Raw genomic sequence first — 23,753 nt, 5'->3', positions numbered from 1 at the left:
TAGAAAAGGAGGGAGAACTTCCAAATTCATTCTATGAGGCCAACATCACCCTGATACCTAAACCAGACAAAGACACTTCAAAGAAAGAAAACTACAGACCAATATCTCTAATGAACCTAGATGCAAAAATCCTCAATAAAATTCTGGCGAATCGGATACAAAAACATATAAAAAAAATTGTACACCATGATCAAGTAGGATTCATCCCTGGGATGCAAGGCTGGTTCAATATACGGAAATCAATAAATGTTATTCACCACATCAATAGACTTAAAAATAAGAACCATATGATCATCTCGATAGATGCGGAAAAAGCATTTGACAAAGTACAGCATCCCTTTATGTTCAAAACTCTAGAAAAACTAGGGATAACAGGAACATACCTCAATATTGTAAAAGCAATCTATGCTAAGCCTCAGGCTAGCATTATTCTGAATGGAGAAAAACTGAAGGCATTCCCTCTAAAATCTGGAACAAGACAGGGATGCCCTCTCTCTCCACTTCTCTTCAACATAGTTCTCGAAACACTGGCCAGAGCAATTAGACAGACGAAAGAAATTAAAGGCATAAAAATAGGAAAAGAAGAAATTAAATTATCACTATTTGCAGATGATATGATTCTATATCTAGCAGACCCAAAAGGCTCTACAAAGAAACTATTAGAGCTAATAAATGAATTCAGCAAAGTGGCAGGATTTAAAATCAACACGCATAAATCAAAGGCATTCCTGTATATCAGCGACAAATCCTCTGAAATGGAAATGAGGACAACCACTCCATTCAAAATATCTTCAAAAAAATAAAATACTTGGGAATCAACCTAACAAAAGAGGTGAAAGACTTATACAATGAAAACTACAGAACCCTAAAGAGAGAAATAGAAGAAGATCTTAGAAGATGGAAAAATATACCCTGTTCATGGATAGGCAGAACTAACATCATCAAAATGGCGATATTACCAAAAGTTCTCTATAGGTTTAATGCAATGCCAATCAAAATCCCAATGGCATTTCTTGTAGAAATAGAGAAAGCAATCATGAAATTCATATGGAAAAATAAAAGACCCAGAATAGCAAAAACAATGCTAAGCAAGAAGTGTGAATCAGGCGGTATAGCGATACCAGACTTCAAACTATACTACAGAGCAATAGTAACAAAAACAGCATGGTACTGGTACCAAAACAGGCGTGTGGACCAATGGTACAGAATAGAGGACACAGAAACCAATCCACAAAACTACAACTATCTTATATTTGATAAAGGGGCTAAAAGCATGCAATGGAGGAAGGATAGCATCTTCAACAAATGGTGCTGGGAAAACTGGAAATCCATATGCAACAAAATGAAACTGAATCCCTTTCTCTCGCCATGCACAAAAGTGAATTCAAAATGGATCAAGGAACTTGATATCAAATCAGAGACGCGCCGTCTGATAGAAGAAAAAGTTGGCTACGATCTACAGTCGGTGGGGTCGGGCTGCAAATTCCTCAATAGGACACCCATAGCACAAAAGTTAATAACTAGAATCAACAAATGGGACTTACTCAAACTAAGAAGTTTTTTCTCAGCAAAAGAAACAATAAGAGAGGTAAATAGGGAGCCTACATCCTGGGAACAAATCTTTACTCCTCACACTTCAGATAGAGCCCTAATATCCAGAGTATACAAAGAACTCAAAAAATTAGACAATAAGAGAACAAACAACCCAATCAACAAATGGGCCAAGGACCTGAACAGACACTTCACAGAGGAGGACATACAGTCAATCAACAAGTACATGAAAAAATGCTCAACATCTCTAGCTGTCAGAGAAATGCAAATCAAAACCACCCTAAGATACCATCTCACTCCAGTAAGATTGGCAGCCATTAGGAAGTCAAACAACAACAAGTGCTGGCGAGGATGTGGGGAAAAGGGTACACTTGTACATTGCTGGTGGGACTGCAGATTGGTGCAGCCAATTTGGAAAGCAGTATGGAGATTTCTTGGAAAGCTGGGAATGGAGCCACCATTTGACCCAGCTATTCCCCTTCTTGGTCTATTCCCTAAAGACCTAAAAAGAGCATGCTACAGGGACACTGCTACATCGATGTTCATAGCAGCACAGTTCACAATAGCAAGACTGTGGAACCAACCTAGATGCCCTTCAATAGACGAATGGATAAAAAAAATGTGGCATTTATACACAATGGAGTATTACTCTGCATTAAAAAATGACAAAATCATAGAATTTACAGGGAAATGGATGGCATTAGAGCAGATTATGCTAAGTGAAGCTAGCCAATCCCTAAAAAACAAATGCCAAATGTCTTCTTTGATATAAGGAAAGTAACTAAGAACAGAGTAGGGACGAAGAACAGGAGAAGAAGATTAACATTTAACAGGGATGAGAGGTGGGAGGGAAAGGGAGAGAGAAGGTAAATTGCACGGTAATGGAAGGAGACCCTCAGGGTTATACAGTGGAGGGGGTAGAGAGAGAGGAGGGGAGGGGAGGGGAGAGGTGGGGAGGGGGGAGGGTGGATGATGGGAAAGGCAGCGGAGCACAACAGACACTAGTATGGCAATTTGTAAATCAATGGATGTGTAACTGATGTGAATCTGCAATCTGTGTATGGGGTGAAGGTGGGAGTTCATAACCCACTAGAATCAAAGTGTGGAATATGATATGTCAAGAAATTTGTAATGTTTTGAACAACCCACAATAAAAAATTAAAAAAAAAAAAAAATTGAACTTGGAAAAAAAAGAAAAAATTGAACTTGAAGGTGAAAATATGTAATAAAAAAAAAAAAATTCTTAGAGATAAATGAAAACACAGACACAACATATCGGAATCTATGGGACACATTGAAAGCAGTTCTAAGAGGAAAATTCATTGCTTGGAGTTCATTCCTTAAAAAAAGAAAAAACCAACAAATAAATGATCTCATACTTCATCTCAAAATCCTAGAAAAAGAAGAGCAAAACAACAGCAAAAGAAGTAGAAGGCAAGAAATAATTAAAATCAGAGCTGAAATTAATGAAATTGAAACAAAAGAAACAATTGAAAAAATTGACAAAACTAAAAGTTGGTTCTTTGAAAAAATAAATAAAATCGACAGACCCTTAGCCATGCTAACGAAGAGAAGAAGAGAGAGAACTCAAATTACTAGCATACGGGATGAAAAAGGCAATATCACAACAGACACTTCAGAAATACAGAAGATAATCAGAAATTATTTTGAATCCTTATACTCCAATAAAATAGAAGATAGTGAAGGCATTGATAAATATCTTAAGTCATATGATCTGCCCAGATTGAGTCAGGAGGATATAGACAACCTAAACAGACCAATATCAATTGAGGAAATAGAAGAAACCATCAAAAGACTACCAACTAAGAAAAGCCCAGGACCGGATGGGTATACAGCAGAGTTTTACAAAACCTTTAAAGAGGAACTAATACCAATACTTTTCAAGCTACTTCAGGAAATAGAAAAAGAGGGAGAACTTCCAAATTCATTCTACGAGGCCAACATCACCCTGATTCCTAAACCAGACAAAGACACTTCAAAGAAAGAAAACTACAGACCAATATCTCTAATGAACCTAGACGCAAAAATCCTCAATAAAATTCTGGCGAATCGGATACAGAAACATATCAAAAAAATTGTGCACCATGATCAAGTAGGATTCATCCCTGGGATGCAAGGCTGGTTCAATATACGGAAATCAATAAATGTTATTCACCACATCAATAGACTTAAAAACAAGAACCATATGATCATCTCGATAGATGCGGAAAAAGCATTCGACAAAGTACAGCATCCCTTTATGTTCAAAACTCTAGAAAAACTAGGGATAACAGGAACATACCTCAATATTGTAAAAGCAATCTATGCTAAGCCTCAGGCTAGCATCATTCTGAATGGAGAAAAACTGAAGGCATTCCCTCTAAAATCTGGAACAAGACAGGGATGCCCTCTCTCACCACTTCTGTTCAACATAGTTCTCGAAACACTGGCCAGAGCAATTAGACAGACGAAAGAAATTAAAGGCATAAAAATAGAAAAAGAAGAACTTAAATTATCACTATTTGCAGTGACATGATTCTATACCTAGCAGACCCAAAAGGGTCTTCAAAGAAACTATTAGAGCTAATAAATGAATTCAGCAAAGTGGCAGGCTATAAAATCAACACACATAAATCAAAGGCATTCCTGTATATCAGTGACAAATCCTCTGAAATGGAAATGAGGACAACCACTCCATTCACAATATCCTCAAAAAAAAATAAAATACTTGGGAATCAACCTAACAAAAGAGGTGAAAGACTTATACAATGAAAACTACAGAACCCTAAGGAGAGAAATAGAAGAAGATCTTAGAAGATGGAAAAATATACCCTGTTCATGGATAGGCAGAACTAACATCATCAAAATGGCGATATTACCAAAAGTTCTCTATAGGTTTAATGCAATGCCAATCAAAATCCCAATGGCATTTCTTGTAGAAATAGAGAAAGCAATCATGAAATTCATATGGAAAAATAAAAGACCCAGAATAGCAAAAACAATGCTAAGCAGGAAAGGTGAATCAGGCGGTATAGCGATACCAGACTTCAAACTATACTACAGAGCAATAGTAACAAAAACAGCATGGTACCGGGACCAAAACAGGCGGGTGGACCAATGGTACAGAATAGAGGACACAGAAACCAATCCACAAAACTACAACTATCTTATATTTGATAAAGGGGCTAAAAGCATGCAATGGAGGAAGGATAGCATCTTCAACAAATGGTGCTGGGAAAACTGGAAATCCATATGCAACAAAATGAAACTGAATCCCTCTCTCTCGCCATGCACAAAAGTTAATTCAAAATGGATCAAGGAGCTTGATATCAAATCAGAGACACGGTGTCTGATAGAAGAAAAAGTTGGCTACGATCTACATACTGCGGGGTTGGGCTCCAAATTCCTCAATAGGACACCTATAGCACAAAAGTTAATAACTAGAATCAACAAATGGGACTTACTCAAACTAAAAAGTTTTTTCTCAGCAAAAGAAACAATAAGAGAGGTAAATAGGGAGCCTACATCCTGGGAACAAATCTTTACTCCTCACACTTCAGATAGAGCCCTAATATCCAGAGTATACAAAGAACTCAAAAAATTAGACAATAAGATAACAAATAACCCGATCAACAAATGGGCCAAGGACCTGAACAGACACTTCTCAGAGGAGGACATACAATCAATCAACAAGTACATGAAAAAATGCTCACCATCTCTAGCAGTCAGAGAAATGCAAATCAAAACCACCCTAAGATACCATCTCACTCCAGTAAGATTGGCAGCCATTATGAAGTCAAACAACAACAAGTGCTGGCGAGGATGTGGGAAAAAGTGTACACTTGTACATTGCTGGTGGGACTGCAAATTGGTGCAGCCAATTTGGAAAGCAGTATGGAGATTTCTTGGAAAGCTGGGAATGGAACCACCATTTGACCCAGCTATTCCCCTTCTCGGTCTATTCCCTAAAGACCTAAAAAGAGCATGCTACAGGGACACTGCTACATCGATGTTCATAGTAGCACAATTCACAATAGCAAGACTGTGGAACCAACCCAGATGCCCTTTTCAATAGACGAATGGATAAAAAAAAAGTGGCATTTATACACAATGGAGTATTACTCTGCATTAAAAAATGACAAAATCATAGAATTTGCAGGGAAATGGATGGCATTAGAGCAGATTGTGCTAAGTGAAGCTAGCCAATCCCTAAAAAACAATTGCCAAATTTCTTCTTTGATATAAGGAGAGTAACTAAGAACAGAGTAGGGACAAAGAGCATGAGAAGAAGATTAACATTAAACAGGGATGAGAGGTGGGAGGGAAAGGGAGAGAGAAGGGAAATTGCATGGAAATGGAAGGAGACCCTCAGGGTTATACAAAATTTCATACAAGAGGAAGTGAGGGGAAAGGGGAAAATAATACAAGGGGGAGAAATGAATGACAGTAGAGGGGGTAGAGAGAGAAGAGGGGAGGGGAGGGGAGGGGAGGGGGGATAGTAGAGGATAGGAAAGGCAGCAGAATACAACAGACACTAGTATGGCAATATGTAAATCAGTGGATGTGTAACTGACGTGATTCTGCAATCTGTATACGGGGTAAAAATGGGAGTTCATAACCCACTTGAATCAAAGTGTGAAACATGATATATCAAGAACTATGTAATGTTTTGAACAACCAACAATAAAAATTTTAAAAAAAGAAATATGAATGGTCAACAAATATATAATAAAAATGTTCAACATCTCCAACAATTAGAGAAATGAAAATTGAAACTACACTGAGACTCCATCTCACTTCAGTCAGAGTGGCGATGATCAAGAATATAAGAACAAAAAATGTTGGTGAGGATGCTGGGAAAAGGTATACTCATACATTATTGGTGGGACTGCAAATTCAGCCACTCTGGAAAGCATTGGAAGTTCCTAAAAAAAAAAAAAAAACCCTAGGAATGAAACCTTTTAACCCAGTTATTCCACTGCTTGATATATATCCAAAGGACTTAAAATTTCATACTACTATGACACAGCCATATCCATGTTTATAGAAGCACAATCCACAATAGCTAAGCTATGGTACCAACTTAGGTTCCCTTCAAAAGGTGAATGGATAAAGAAAGTGTCCATATATACATAACAGAGTATTATGCAGCCATAAAGAAGAAGAATGGCTTTATGACATTTTCCCATGAAAGGATGGATATGGAGACTGTCATGCTAAGTGAAATAAACCAATCCCCCCTGCAAAAAAGAAAGTGTTGTTGCCATTCATTTTGTTATTTAGGCAAAAAAAAAAACTTTGAAGTTTATTCCTGATTTATCTCACTCCCTCCTATTCATTTTTTATTAGAACATTATAAATATACATACTGATTGGGTTCATTTTAACAAAATCATACATGCAAGGGATTTAATTTTAAGCCCCATTCCCACCCCCTCTTTTCCACCCTTTCTCCCGCCCCCTATTCTCTTTCCTTTACTCTATTAAACTTCCTTTCTTTCACATAGACATAAAAGTGAAATTCCCTTTGGTATCTTTATATATGAATACAACATGATTTTGTTAAATTCACTCCATGTACCTTCCCCTTTCCCTCCCTTCCTCCCTCTCCTACATCCACTCCACTGCCCTTCCCTGTATCTTTATGATATCTGATCCCCTCCTCGACTGCCTTCTTTCCCTTATTTTGCTCTAGCTTCCACATGAGAGGAAACATTCCACCTTTGATTTTCTGATTTATTTCACTTAGCACGTTTTTCTCCATTTCCATCCATTTACCCCCAAATGTCATTATTTCATTCTTCTTATGACTGAGTGAATTCCATTGCACCTATAGACCACGTTTTCTTAATCCATTCATCTATTGACAGGCATCTGGGTTGATTCCATCATTTGGCTTTTGTGAATTGTGCTGCTTTAAATGCAGTGGCTGTGTCACTCTGCATGCTGATTTTAGATCTTCGGGGTAAACACTGAGGAGTGGGATAGCTAGGTCATATGGTGGTTCCATTCCTAGTGTTTTGAGGACTCTCCACACTGTTTTCCAGAGTGATTGTACTAATTTGCAGTCCCACCAACAATGTAAGAGTGTACCTTTTTCTTCACATCCTTGCCAGCATTTATTATTATTTTTGTGTTCTTGATAATTGTCATTCTGACTGGTCACTCCCTTCTGTTGTTAATTCTACACACCCAATCTGTGCATTGTCAAGTCCTATTAATTCTATCTTCAAATGTATTACAAATCTGAAGTAAGGGTACTTTTCAACTACCCTTGCCCAATCCAAAGTTCCCTGTTGCTATGGGCTGTTTAAACACAGTCATTTCTTTCCTTGGTATAAATCTCTTTACTAGAAGAGAGAAAAATGGAAGTGATGTTAGGGAGTAAGGACTCTATCAGGCAGCAGTTAACTGCCTGTTAGAGGTTCTCATCTGCTCTGTTTCCCTTAAGAAATTATAGACTTCTATAAGAAAGAGTTCCAAATGATCTTTCTTAAGCCCTGAAGAAAAATCTATGAACTATAGCCTAAATATGTCATTTCCTTGAGTGTGCAAGCTGTGCTTGCCTCACAGTGGAACAAATACACAGAAGGGAAGAGAAATGTATTTCTATATATAGATTATTTTTTAATACAAAAAAATCACAGGATTTTCTTGCTCAAAATCTGCTAATACATTCCTATTATCCTAAGATCCTGGGGCTTCTCCATGCCCCTTCCCAACTTCATCTTCTGCTAGTCTTGTATCCTGTCAGCCACGCTTGCCATTTTAGGCTTTGTGCTATTCGTTAGACATGCTAAAGTCATTCCCTTCCAGGGCTTTCTTAATTCTATTCTCAAGAACTTCCTAGAGCTTACTCCCTTCATTCATTTTTCTATTCAAATGTCACCTTACAAGAAAGGTCTTCCTAGCTGGGAATGGTGGGGCACACCTGTTATCCCAGCTACTGGGCAGCCTAAGGCAGGAGGATTGCAAGTTCAAGGTGAGCCTCAACAACTTAACAAGACCCTGTCTCAAAATAAATTTCTATATATATATATAAAGAAATTGAACCCAGGGACACTCCACTATTGAGCTATATAAAAGGATGGAAATATATATATATTATATATATTATATATATTATATAGTAGATGAACATAACATCTTTATTTTATTTTTATGTGCCTTCCACATACAAGGCAAGCACTCTACCAGTGAGCTACAATCCCAGCCCCCTGAGTTCAATTTCTAATAAAAAAATGGGGGAGGACTTTTAAAATAAATACTCTGTCCCAATCATATTCTCTTTATTCTGCTTTATTATTCTTCAAAGTCCTTAGATTTATCCCTAATGCATTTGTTCATTTATCAAAGACTTTGGTTCACTACTATATCCCCAGGTGCCTGGGGCAGTAGCACTTGGCACACGGAGAATATTTGTTGATTGAAAGAGTGACTAAAAACTGAAAAGTTCCATTTGAGATTTTTTTATTTTGATTTATTGTTGGAACTACCTGATAGCCATCCCAAATTTAATTCCTTTTTATCCCATCCTGAAAGAAGAAATACTAGATCCTAGGAAAAAGCAGTCGAACCACTATCCAGGGGGTTATGTGGCTTATCTACGACCTCTCTGAGGCATTTCAACCTACCCACCCTCTGTTCTATGCTCTCAGTTGACCTTGGTATGTCCCTTAGTTACAGTCTAATCACATGATGAGTGCCATGGCAATATAGCAACGGCCAGAGAAAGATAAAGATTCCTCTTCCTACAGCAAGAATAAAACAGTGTCATTCCAAAGGCTCAAGGGAGCCTGCCTCTGTTATGCCCTCAGTGCGGAGTCAGGTTGGCCCAGGAACAGTGGGAGGGCTTTGGCCAGCAGGCAGGGCCAACCTCTTGGGGTGGCTCAGATGAACAGAGAAGTCAGACTTGAGAGTGTTAGCTTTAGAATAATGACAGAAAGCAAACTCAGGAAAGATCAGCAGATAAGTGAAGAGAGATGATACTTGGGGAAGACATGAGATCTAAAATGTCCAAACTAGTCACATAAGAGAAAAAGGGTGTCTCTGATTTTATATCTGGACCTACCTGCTTTTATATTTAAAGAGTAGGTGAGAGAAGGGTTGGGGGGATGCTTTTGATGATAGCATGACCCAGAGAGTTTTAATGGAAGAGGAAAGAAATTGGAACAATTTGGAATTATACCCCAAGAGGGAGCCTCGATCCAGGAAACTATTGAAAGTCGCCCTCTGATGGTGACAAGTAGAAAGTCATTGATGAGAGCAGTTGGGGGACTTGGATGATGGGGACAATACCCAAGATGGTTAGAGAAAATTTAGATAGGTTTAAGAAAAGAAGACTCCCAAACTGATCAGAGAGTACTTTAGGCTTTCTTTTCTGATTTCACTTTTTGACTTTTGTAGGTGGAGCAGCATGACCAGCACATGCCATGAGGAGCACGTTCAGGTAATAGTCCAGGGAATGTGTGAGGTCAGGACTCTACTGAAAGGAGGTCTGCAGAAAGGGGCAGACAGCAGCACAACAAAATGGGTCTAGGACATTATGGGAAAATGAACTCAGTTCTTCCTACTCAGCTGAAAGGAACTTCGGGAATATTGCGTGTTGAAATTTTAAAGGTAATTACCAAAGGAAAGTATGAATACTTCTCACAGAATATCTTGCTTGTTAATATTGTGAATGTGTCCTGGCTTCTAAATACTCATTTTATAGAAATATATCTCTCCATATAACTTTTTTCCGTCTATTGTCTAAGTAAAATTTGTATTGATGTTCTCAAAATTCAATACAACTTTAAAAGCATGCATTTTAAAGATGTACAAGTAATAATTTGATTTATGTTCCAAGTACAATTGTAGTAGAATGTGGAAATCATATTGTAGTCACTTTACAAAGCCCAAGTTTTGACAAAGGGATATGAATTTCAGATGTTACTGGTGCTGAGAGGCCAAATTACTGCATCAAATCAACTGTTTGTTAACAATTACATTGTTTCTGATCAGAGTGTAATTCTAAAGCATTTTTCTTTCCAACACGATAATTTGTTAATGATATATAGATGTTTTGGTTGTTTTAGAAACTTGAGTGGGGGATTTTTGTTGACATACAACCCATGATGACATTTTCCACTTTAAATGATCGAAAATATACTCTTAACATTTTCATACATAACATTTGGTTTTCAGGAAAGGATTATTGACTTAAATGGGAGATGCCCCAAAATTAATTCATAATTTTCGAGAAAATACAAGGGGCTAAGGAAAAATTAATGGAATATGTCAAGAAAGGAAAAAGAATAAAAGCAAAGACAAAACATGGTAAATTGAAAACACAAAGATGGTAAATTAAAGTAAAATAAATCAAATAAATTAATAATCACAATAAATAAACGGATTAAACTCACTTATGAGAAAGACATTTTCGGGTTAGATTTTAAAGCATTCAGTCATGTACTCTTTGCTTGAACAGGCCTAATATATAATAGCAGAATGGCTGAAAAAGGAATGCAGTCCAAAGAGAGTTTTTTCCTTCTCTTTTCCCTCCTTTTAAATGTCCCCTACCTCCATCTAATTCGCCTCCTGTGCCATAATATTGCTATTTTATAGGTGTTGTCCATGTGTCTTTCCCCAACAAAAACAGCCAATAATGGCAGCTTGATGATGCCCAGGTGGATGGAGGCAGGTATTAGGTTATGTCGGCTATAAACAATAAATTCCAGAAGCCTCTTTCATCTGGCAGGGACAGTACAGCTTCACCATTTTCTGCATGTGTTCGGGCACTCACTCTGATCTTTCTATGCTCTGCACGACGATGCTGTAACTAGATGCTCCAGACGTTGTTTTCCAGATTCCCTGGCTAGCTACCTTCCCATAGGTTCTGCCAAACTGGAGACACTTTCAAGAACTGAAAGTGGAGGAGGGAAGGCAGTCTCTCCCAGTTTCCAGTTTGGCTTTGCATACCCTCCAGCTCCAGCACACAGCTGTGATTCCAGCCACTAGTTTCTCTGACAACTCCCAGTAATAATCCCACTTTGGTCCATTAAGATGCTCGTAGCAGCCAAACCCCCCATTGACTTGGATCCATTAGGCCATTGCCCTTAACATGGTCCAGCCTCCACCCCCTTAGCCGCCTGAGCACTAGCAGTAAAGCGTCCGCCTCTCTGTGTTCTGGGAACATTGCTTCCTCTTTTTCATTCCTCTAGCCCTGGGGTGATAACTGCTTCTAAAGATATTCATCTTCGGGTGCCTTCTACCTCTATTTTTTGCTTATTCAGTGCTCTAACACCTGTGTAGATTATTCCCTTTATTAAATATCTTTCACTTGAAATAGCCACTGTGGCTTCCACTATGCTGACTGGACCCTGACAGGTACAAGTACCTTGATCCTATCATGAAACCAAAGAAAATTATGCTGGTCCACTACATTGAGGGCTTAGAAAGCAGGAAATATCTTTGTGGTAAAAGACATGTATGCCAGGAAGCAGGAAATATGAGAACTTTGATATTAATGTTATTGTAGAGGGTCCAGTTTGGGGGTATATGGGATCTCTCTCCCAAAGTGGACTGACTGTCTTAAATTAAGAAAAAGGCACAATTTGGGGGTGGCAACAAATGACATATCTGGGTGTATTGCATTGACAAATACAACAGACGACTCTTTGAAAAATGGCTAGATTTGAATGGGGCCCAAAACAAGAAAAGATTCTTCAGCTGATTCAGGCTGCAAACACTTGGCTGTCATGATTCAGTAGATCCAATGAAGCTGAACGGTCAGGACGGTGAATGGAGCCTGTGTGGAGCCTTTGAAGGAGGCTGACATTAGTGACCCCTAGGGTTTTAGAACAAAAGCCATGCCCTTGTGGGCAACTAAATATTTTCCTTGTGAACCCATGCTAGAATTCCTTTGGGATACAAAATGAGGATTCAGGGTTATATGTGTTTGTCTACTATCATTTTTTCCTAAGAAATGCCAGTTTGCACTCCGTGATGGCTGCTTCCATCTCGTACCCACTGGTCGTCCAGGGAGCTTCCTGTATTCTTGTACATCTTGCAATAGACGTCATTGCCGCTACGGCCAGGAACTCATGAAATCTCTTACGTTGATTCTGTGGGCCCATCTCCTAGTTTCTATGTGGTTTGCTTCTGGTCACACCCAAGATCTTCTTTAGAGTACTGGCCCTGAAGCTGAGGAAATGCTGGGGAGGTTAGGCATCTTGGGACACCCTGCAGTCAGTGAGCCATTGCAGTGCAAGTAGGAAAGTCTAGCTCCTTTGGCTTAGACTGGTCCAAATGGAGGTGTAGTTTCTTCTCCAGAACTCCCCCACAGGATCAGGTGGAGACCAGAATTCCATCTGAAATACATCTTTGTTTAATTGATTCTGTTTTTCTGTCTCCAACTTTCCTATTTATCCTGGGATGACTTCCTTAATAAATTATTTGAAAATGAATCCAAGCCTTAAGGTGAGCTTCTGGGAACCATGCTCTAAGACACATCTCCCTTTCTAATTTTTCCTCTAGATGCAAATTAACCTCCCTGTAGTTTTAATTTGAATTTCTCTGATTATTAATAAATTGAAACATTTCATTATATCTTCATCAATGTTTGGCATCAGATATCTGCCTATATTGCTTCATATCTTTTACCTACTATCTTACTAAGATTGCTTCCTTTTTCTTTTTAATTTACAAGATTTTCCTGTGCATCCTAGATATTAGTCCATTATCCCTTTTAAAGATGACAAGTAATCTTCTTTGCTTCTATTATCTATCAATTTTCTCCCTGAATAGAAAGCTTTTTTTCTTTAGTGATTCCATCAAAATTTTTTTTTCATTAACCATTTTAAAGTGGATAATTCATTGACATTTATTTCATTCACAATATTATGCAACTACCACCTCTATCTAGTTCCAAACATCTCCACCAATCCAAAGTAAAATTCCTTAGGCATTAAGCAGTTTCTTTTCATTCTCCCTAACCCCCTAGGAGTGCTTAGCAACCACCAATTTGTGTTTTGTCTCTATAGATTTGTCTATTCTGGATATTTCATATTAATGAACTCATACAATATGTATCCTTTCATGTCTGACTTCTTTCATTTATCAGAACATTTTAGAGATTTAAAAATGTTATATATATATTCTTTTATTTTATTTATATATATAAACATGTACCAGTACTTTATCCTGTTTATGGCTGAATAATATTCCAATACAGAATACCATAATTTGTTTATCCATTCTTCCATAGAGAGACATTTGGGCTATTTCTACCTTTTGATTATTAAGAATAGTGCTGATATAAACTTGCACACACATATGCTTGTTTGAGCGCCTGCTTTTTATTATTTTGGATATAAACCTGGGAATAGAACTTCTGAATCATATGGGATAGTTCTATTTATCTTTAGGAACCAATAAATTATTTTCTTCAGTAACTGAACCATTTCACATTCCCACCAGGAATGTATGAGGGTTCCAATTTCCCTACACCCTTGAAAACACTTGCTATTTTCCATTTTTAAAGAAATTATAGCCATCCTACTGAGTGTGAATTGGGACATCATTGAGTTGTTGGAGAGTCTGAGTTTGATGCAATCAGATGTATCAGTGTTTTGCCTTATAGTGTGTGTTTTCTAAGTTTTGCTTAAAAGTCTGTCTCAGCTCCTAGAACATAAAGATATTCTGTTCAGGGTTTGTTTTCTTTTCTTTTTTTCTTTGTTTTGTTTTGCTTTTATTGGAATTTTTCTTTACACACTTAAGACTTTAGCCTATCTAGAATACCTCTTTATATTTGATATTATATAAGGATTCAGTTAGCATTTTTCAACAAAATAATGATATGGCATCAGGTCATAATCTAGTTACATTGGTCCACCTATGAACCAGTTTTTACAACACCATTTCTAGAAAACAATTTCTTAATGGAATTTTTATGCCTTAAATATATATTAAAGTCAGATACATAAATAATTTTTTTTTCTATTCCACTGGTCTGTTTGTTCTTGAGCCCAAACCTGTTAATAGTAGCTGGGGCAAACTCCAATATTCTTTTTTATTTTTAAGATTGAATGTTTTTAAAGTTGACTTTTATTCATACTTCATACTTAAGAGTCAGTTTGTTGTTTTCCCCAAAATGTCTAACTAGAATTAGTTTTTAGTTGGATTTAATCAAAATTCGAGATTTAGAGAAAATATTTAGAAAATACCATAAAGCTGTACCATATAAAAGCATGAATTTTTTTCTATTTAGGTTTTCTTTATTGTCTTTAGTAGTTTTTTCCCTCAAAAATAAATTATTATACTACCAAGTTATGCCATTTTAAGAGTATAAAATTTAGATAGTTTTGTATCCTTTATTGGAAGTTCAAAGTTTTCTTTATACAAGTCTTCTGTATTGGGGATTAAATTTATTCCAAGCTATTTTATAGGTTTTGTGGCCACTGTGAATAGTGTCTTATTTTTTACTACCTTTTCTAGTTGGTTGTTATTGGTTTAAATTAGTTCTTTCTTTAAAAAATTATATATATATATATATATATATATATTTTTTTTAGTTGTTGATGGACCTTTATTTATTTATTTATTTACATGTGGTGCTCAGAATTTAACCCAGCGCCTCATTCGTGCTAGGCAAGCACTCTGCCACTGAGCTACAACCCCAACCCTAAATTAGTTCTTAATGGTTTGTTGATCCTGTTAGTTTTTTTTTCATATCCTCTGCAGATAAAGACAATTACATCTCTTTCTCTTTTCAACCACTTATATCATCTTTCTTCCCCTACAAAGTTGGCCTGGATCTTGAGCATGAACAATAGCAAAGGTGGGGATCCTACTCCTGATCTTTTTCTTTTTCTTGAACTAATTTCTGCATTAATAATGTTTGCCGGGGCTGGGGCTGAGGTTCAGTGGCAGAGCACTTGCCTAGTACTTGTGAAGCACCGGGTTCAATCCTTAGTACCACACACACACAAAAAAAATTAAAAAATAAAATAAAGGCATTTTGTCCATCTATGACTATAAATAAATAAATAGATAAATAAAGTTTGCCATTGTTTTGTTTGGTTTAGGATTTTTGGTTTTTGGTACCAGAGATTGAACCTGGGGCACTCAACCACTGAGCCTCATCCCCAGCCCTTTTTATTTTTATTTTGAGACAAGGTTTCACTAAGTTGCTTAGGTCCTTGCTAAGTTTCCTCAGTCTTCCCAGCCACGGGGATTACAGGCACACACCTCTGTGCCTGGTGCCATTGGTTTTTGACATATCAACTTTATCATGTTGAAGAATTTTCACTAGAATGTGCTCTGAAAGTTTTACTGAAGTCATTGTTAAGTGTTGAGGTATAACAAATGTCTTGGCCCCTGCTACTGCAAGCTCTTTCCCTTCATTATCCCTTTAGTCTATCCATGTGGGGAATTGTGTTGATAGATTTTCCTACATAAAGTCATATCACAATGTCTAAGATAAAATTTAATTGATCATGATGTATTTTTTTGATTATGATGTATTTTTTAAAACTTTTTAAAAATCGTTATTTATTTATTTATAATTTTTTTAATATTTATTTTTTAGGTGTGGATGGACAATGCCTTTATTTTTATGTGGTGCTGAGGATCGAACCCGGGTCCTGCCTGTGCTAGGTGAGCGCTCTATCGCTGAGCCACAATCTCAGCCCCATGATGTATTATTTTTAATGCTCTATAGACTCAATGATCTATTTTAAATTTTATTTAAATTTAGTTTGTAGATGAAATGGGCCTATACATTTCTGTGTTTTACTCAGCTTTGGGGGTGTTGATTTTGTTTCTTCCCATTACAGTAACCTCAAAAAATGATTGCTTGATTTCTATTTTTTGGAACAAATTACATAAACAAGACAGAAATAAACTATTCTTTGAAATTTTGATAGAAATGACCTGTGAAAAACATGGATTTAAGAGTTTGGTGGAGAGAAAGGGAATCCTTTGTACTTTGTATTTAATATTTATTTATGTGCTCAACATCTCCATTTCTCCTTGTGCTAATGCTAAAAATGTACATTTTTCTAGGAACTGATAAATAGATACTTTAAAAGTCTTCTATATCTATATAAGTCTTCTATATCCTCCTTTTAAAAAAATTTTATAGTTGTAGATGGATAGAATGCCTTTATTTTATTTATTTTTATGTGGTGCTAAGGATTGAACCCAGTGCCTCACACATGCTAGGCAGCACTCTGCCACTGAGCCACAACCTCAGCCCTATATCCTCCTTTTTTGTTCTGAATATTTTAGATCTTTTTATATAGATTACTCTTACCACAGATTTACCTAATTAATGCTTTTATCTAACACAGTTTTTGGTTTTGTCCTCACTGACTTAACTCACTGACTTACTGATTTCTGCTTCTATCCTTATTATTTTCTTCCTCCCACTTTTTTTTTTTTAGTACTGGGAATTGAACCCAGGAGCGCTTAACCACTGAGCCACATCCCCAGCCCTTTTTAACATTTTATTTAGAGACAAGGTCACACTAAGTTGCTTAGGGCCTCACTAAGTTGCTGAGGCTGGCTTTGAACTTTTGATCCTCCTGCCTCAACCTCCTGAGCCGCTAGGATTATAGGCCTATGCCATAGCACCCAGCTATTTTCTTTCTTTTTATTTTTTGGGTTTACAATGTTACTCTTTTGTCAACTTCTTTAATTTTGTACATAGTGCATGTATTTTATCCTGCTAGCCACCTCCAAGAGTAATCAATATTTCTGACTTCTAACAGCATAGATTAGTTTTGTCTGCTTCTGTATTTGATTTAAACAGAATCATATTTTATATATCCTTTTGTGTCTATTCTGTTTCCTACTTATGTTTGTGAAACTCATTCATATTTTGTATATAGTTGTATATCCATTCACTTCATTTTAAAATATTATATAGTGAAAATATACCACAATTTTTTATCCATTCTGTTGCTGATTGGCATTAAATAGTTTCCAGTTTGAAACAATTATAGAGTGTGTGACTATGAACATTCTAACTGAAGTTTTGATGAACATATATATTCACTTTTTTGGTGAGAGGGACCTCAGGAATTGAACTCAGGGGCACTTGACCACTGAGTCATATCCTCAGGCCCTATTTTGTTTTTATTTAGAGACAGAATCTCACTGATTTGCTTAGCGCCTCACTTTTGCTGATGTTGGCTTTAAACTTGCAATCCTCCTGCCTCAGCCTTCCCGAGCTGCTGGGAAATACTCACTTTTATTAAGTGTATATTGAGCAGTAGATTTCCTGCTTTTGTGTATGTTCAGCTTTAGTGAATACAGCCAAAAAATTACCCATAATGGTTGTACCATCTATATTATCAACAGCATGGGTGAGAGTTCAAATTGCTCCACATCTTCTTAGACACTTGGTGTTTTCCATTTTTTTTTTCATGTTTGCTATTTTGGTTTAGTTTGTAATTGCACCTGATTGTATTCATATTGGCACTTTCTTGATGGCTAGTGAAGTTGAAATAATTTTTATTTCTCAGCCACTTAGATATTCTGTTTATTTATGAATGACTTTTCTATTTCTTGATATGTGAATTTATAAATACCAATTTCCGCCTAAGATCCCTTTAGCTGTGCCCACAAATTTCTGCCATCCTGGAGACCTGCCTCAGCTCAGATCTCATGAGAAATTCTCTATGAACAGTTAACTGAGAAGGAAACATGTGAACCTTGTTTATATAGGTGGCGCTTCACAATGGTAGTAGACAGAAACAGAATGTAGTGGCATTGCCGTCCCTCTCAAGGATAACAAAAAAGGAAAAGAAAATAGGAAAATAGACCAGATGGGTAGGACTTGCAAGCAGAAAAGCCCATCATCTCACGCCTTACTCTGTACTCAAGATGAGACAGTATGTTGTGATTTCATGAACAGATGAACAATTTGTTCACTTATGAACGAACGCTTGAGCAGAGGATTCACACTGGCTTGTAGGTGGAGCCTGATGGTTTGGTCACATAGGAACTTGGAAGGAAGAAGATTAAAGGTTTAAGAAAAAGGATTTTAAAATTTCTCCTGTTTTTAAGAATTTTCTCTTGAGCTCATTCCTCCTCTAGCTATAGCTCCATTTCTTTCCTTCCCCTTACAACATAATTTCTCAAAAGATTGTTCTGTAGTATGTCCAATGTCCCTGTCCCCTTTTTAGCCCACTTTGAGCCAGCAGACATCCTTAACACTTTGCTAAAATTGCTATTACAAATTTTATCTGCATTACTTCTTCCAATGGGAATTTTCAGTCCAAATCTTATTTAACTTCTTGGCCACACCTTTCATAACTCATCATCTCTTCTTGGTCTCCAGGGAGATGCATTTGTAAACTTTCCCTCCCTCCTAAAATCCAGATTCATATATCCACACAACATCTTCCCACCTCCTCTTGGATATCAAACAACACATCCAAAAATAGTCTTGTCATATCTACTCAGCGACGCATATACACCTGACCTAGACTTCTTGTGATCCTTCCCATCTCAGGAATGGCAATTACTATTTTTCCACCAATAGCCAATAAATATTGGAGTCAACTTCCTCTCTGTGTCTCATACCCATATCCAATCTTTCAGCACATTTACCCTCCTCCCGCGCTGCTCCCAAGCAGTCTAAGGCATCATTTTGCCTTGGCCACATTGCTAAACTATCCTCCCGGCTGGCTCATTTCCTCCCCCTCACCTCTTCAGTCCATCTCAACACAGCAACCAAAATGGAGCTGTGGACACAAGTCAGATCATGTTGCCCCTTTGCTCAAATCCCCTGCCCTCACTAATTTGTCAATTCACTAATGATGTCCCATGAAGTCTTACATGGCTTGACCTCTGCCCTGCCTCCCTACTCCTTCGTCTCTCTGATGATCTCTTAATACTGACCCTCTTACTCAGTCCACTTGACCCACTAGTCTTCTCTCTGTTCCTCACATTCCCCAGGCAGGCTCACTTCTCAGGGCTTTTCCCCTTGTTCTTTCCTATGCATGGTTTCTTTTTCCCGGGAACCTATAATCTCACTTCCTTTTCTCCTTCAGGTCTTCTCAGAGCCCCCTCTGCTACTTTATTTAAAAGGGTGCTAGTTCCTTCTCATGCAATATTTCCTGTTGTATCATTTCATTATTACCTGTGAATATTCAATAGACTACATGTTTTAGGCAGGTCTCTTATTTGCTTTACAATTCCATGAAGTTAAGGGCTTTGTCTGTTTTTTGGTTGCTCTGTCCTCAGCATTCAGAATAGTGTTTTGCACATAGTAGGTGATTTGATAAGTGCTGTTTGAAGAATTACGTGTTGACTACCTCCTGTGTGCCTCGATCAATCCACTCATTTCCATGTCTGCCCATTTGCTCTCTGCTTGGGACACTAACCTGTTTGGTCCACTCTCTTTGTCCTATGGCTTTTGGTTGGGTTTGGTAAATAGGAACCCCAACAGGAAATAAGTGGAATAAGGAGATTATTCCTCTTCTGACTTCTCCCTATTGGGGCATCTCAACTGAAGGGGATAGCTTTTCTCTAGGTGGCCCTCCGCTTGAATTTCTCCTTCTGGGTCCTGGAAATTTCTCTTTCCCTCTGATTTTGGAGTCTGGCATGGTAAAAAAAAAAACTAGGGTACTATACTGTCCTTTGTGGTTTCTCTATATGTGGCCTTTTATAAATAAGTCTCTTTGCCTCCTTGAAATATCTTAATTTATGTGTACCATTGTTTCTGCTTAGACCCTGAGTGATAGTGAACCCATGAATGCACTGCTCTGAACAATCCCCAAATGTAAGAATATTTGTTTCACGTGACTGTCCGTCAAAGACTCTTTTTGCAGAGCAGGCTGAAGTATCAGGTAGATAAAATGACCTGCTCTGTAGATGTCAGCCGGCCTCTTTCCCAGCATTGAGAACTTGTTTCATGGGCTCATGAACACAGTGTATTAATGGCAGATGGAGTTTTATGAAGAGTCTTAATAACATGGATCCGTTTTCCTTTTCATGTTAACAACCCATGAGCAGCAACCAGTGCTCAGCCCTCCCAGTCAGACAAGTGGTGGCAGATAAGTCACACTGAATCCCTTCAACCATAAATGGGATTGTGCTTTTTCCCACATGGAAGACACACTCTGGCCGGGAGCATGTTTCCCTTGCCTTCCCTGCATCGTCTCCCATTTGCATCATCCTTGGCTTTAGTGTTCATTCAGTAATACAATATCTTTATATATATAGTTGCTCCCGTGCTAAAAGGGCAAGAACCGAGGGCAGGGCGTGGATGGAGTCCAACTTTCTTAGCAGGGAGCGGAGATAAATGTCTGCACATGTAATGTAGTAATGTCATTGTCTCAGAGAAGATTCTCAACTATTGGTATAAAGTGAAAAATGTTCCCCCAGTGACTACTATTATCTGTTTTCTTTTGAAGTTCCCCTTCCTATCAATTCAATATTTTCCAATAACTTTCATCTATTGTAACAATCATTTTCAGTTCTTATAACTCCTTGCTGTTCATTTTACAACTTAGATCTTATATAATTTTAAAGCGTCCCCCTAAGCCCCTTAACAAACCTAGTTTCTGGCAGCTTAGAGTGGAGAGAGGCAGTATAGCCCCCTACACGGGCCCCTTGGAGGATGGAGCAGGGAAGAGGGATAGCAAGGGAATTTCTTGTGGGATTGCCTGTGGAGAGAGTAAGGTCCTCTTATTGGTTCAGTGTCCATGGATTTGGTGTGGACAAGGTGCTGGTTCCAACAGGCTGTACAGCAGACCCCCCACCCCAGCCATTCTCCCCATGGCTACCTTCCAGCTGGGATCCACACGTCCCCTTCCTCATGTGTGTGCACATCTGTGCCTCATGGTAGCAACTTCAGCAAGATGTAGCCCCAGATCCCATTCACCCTTTGCAACTAACTCGGGCCCACAGGCTTTAGGAGACCTCCACATGCTGTTTCTCCTAGAAACCAGGGACTTGGTGAGGGAATAATCGTGGCTGCTTCTCTCTCTCTCTCTCTCTCTCTCTCTCTCTCTCTTTTTAAGCCCAACCATATTATCTCCCCTTTACATTTTTTACCTGATCTCAAGGTGTAGGGGCAGGTCCCTTGGTGGTCCTTCCATTCACCTGGAGTGCCACCTAGCAGCCTCTCTCACAGGACATGGATAGTTTTCTTCAAATTAAATAAACAAATAAAATAAATGAAAATCACTTTGTTAGGAATTACTATGTTAAAATGAGTTTTTCTCTTATTGGTTAAGAAAGAGTCTCCTGGGCTGGAGATACAGCTTGGTTGGTAGAGTTCTTGATTTGCATGCACAAAGCCCTAGGTTCAACCCCAGCACCACAAAAAGAAAAAAGAAAGAAAGAAAGAAAAAGAGTCTCCTAAGTTATAAAAAAATCTCAGTCTGTAAGGAAGAAAACAGAATTTCTCTTTAAAAATAGGGCCAAGCCAGGTGCAGTGGCGCAGGCCTGTAATCCTAGTAACTTGGGAGGCTGAGGTAAGGGAATTGCAAGTTTGAGTCCACCCTGGGTAATTTAGTGAGACCCTGCCTCAAAACAAAAAGATAAAAAAGGATTGGGGAGGACTTCAGTGGAAGAGTGTCCTTGGGTTCAATACCCAAGACTGCTAAATAAACAAACAAACAAACAAACAAATAAACCAGGGCTGAGTGGCCAAGTCTGGAATCAGATAGTCCTGCCCTGTCCTTGAGAGGCCTGAGTTGGAGTCTCTTGGCTCACTTTCCACTGACCTGCAGCTTAATGTCAATCTGTAGTGCTTTGACTCTGTTGCTAAGTCTGTCCTGTTCAGCTTTCAGAAGCGTGGACAATCTGACCATCCTGGCTGCACGTCTCTGGGGATGACAAACCAGCAAGGCACTTTAGCATCTGGCTCTATTTTATGCCAAGACTCAAGGTGATGTTCTATGCCTGAAAAAATTATTTAACCCAGTCCCAAATCAGCACCTGACAGCTAACAGAAGGCCTTAATTTCTATCTTTTCCCTAGTGATTCCACTGCAGGGGAGATTGTTTACGCCCTGGCCAGAATGACTAATTTCAAACCTGTTCCCTCTGTCTTCTATACGGAGGAGCATTTGTAAGTGGACACCTGGAACTGATGTCTCCAAAATGATCGACTACATTCTAAATTAGATGGGATGCCAGGAAACAATGTCCCTGAAGTGGAAGATCCTTGTCCTGTTGCCTATGATCTACCTTAGTATCTCCAGAAAGCCCCTCACAGGTAACCTTGAAGTTCCTCCCTGAGCCCTTGAAGGGCTACCTAGGATCTCTTAGGCTACCCCAGTTTAAAAAGTTTCACCCCCAAATAGGAACATGACTGAGCATTTTTCAAACAGGACCCTTCCTAGTCTGTCTCAGGATGGCGATCACACTCCAGGTATTTACAAAATCTGTGGGTGCTCACTTTCTAGCTAAGTATGTTCTGATCTGATGGAGATTTCTTGATAAGAGTTCTGTATCCTTCTTGTTCTCTTATTGTTAATTTTGGGCAATGCTTATTAAAATTGGAGATAGTGATGGTTTAGAGATTATTGGCCCAACTTGCTTTTGTTAAAATTTTAAAGTGGATTACTCTAAAATGATTTAGGGAAAAGATACACATATATGTACATACAAATTATATTTATGTGTGTCTGTGTTACACAGACACACATATACATATATGTAAAGAGAGGTAAGTACGGTAAATGTGGTAAATTCTTTACATTTGGAGAGTGATTTTGAAAGGAGCATTGGAATTTTGTGTATCATTATTGCAATTTCTCTGTTAGTCTAAAATTATGTCAAAATAAAAGTTGGAAAATATATAAATACACATGTAAGGTAAGATTAAGACACTTGAAAAACATCCCATAATATTAGCAGTGGTTATTGCTAACCTGGAATTACAAGACAGTTTTATTTTCTCCTTTTGGCTTATCTATATTTTAAATTGTTCTACAGCAGAAATGTTTTGCCTTTGCTCTGTGATAAGGATGAAAGAACATTAAAGTTATAAATTAGTAAAAGGCAATATTTTTTCAAAGTTGATCTTGTTGGCATGCTAACCACATAACCCTATTGCTCTTCCTGGGAATGCAACTTGACATTGGATTCAGTAATGTGTGGTCTAGATTTCCTGTTTTGAGTGAGTAGATGTTTTGTTCTGTGATCAAAACAGGGGGAACAAGTAATTGAAAGGGGCTCCTCGCATTCCTACTGCCTTTG

At 38.0% G+C, this 23,753-nt stretch overlaps 1 protein-coding gene across 1 annotated transcript in view; it reads right to left on the bottom strand.

Annotated features, from left to right (window-relative positions):
• The window catches only part of Tsga13 (testis specific 13), a 53,363-nt gene extending 31,002 nt beyond the window's left edge, over window positions 1–22,361 (bottom strand). The window contains exon 1 of the mRNA XM_046455100.1: window positions 22,264–22,361. Coding sequence (XP_046311056.1) covers window positions 22,264–22,361 — 98 coding nt within the window. The remainder of the gene's footprint in view (window positions 1–22,263) is intronic.
• Between the last annotated feature and the right edge of the window lie 1,392 nt (window positions 22,362–23,753).

This window comes from Marmota monax, unplaced genomic scaffold, assembly GCF_021218885.2.
Source record: "Marmota monax isolate L192 unplaced genomic scaffold, Marmota_monax_Labrador192_F-V1.1 WCK01_AAM20220418_F8-fsc00131, whole genome shotgun sequence".
NCBI classification, from domain to species: domain Eukaryota; kingdom Metazoa; phylum Chordata; class Mammalia; order Rodentia; family Sciuridae; genus Marmota; species Marmota monax.
Note: the sequence above shows the minus strand (reverse complement) of the source record. Positions and strands in the feature narration are given on the sequence as shown.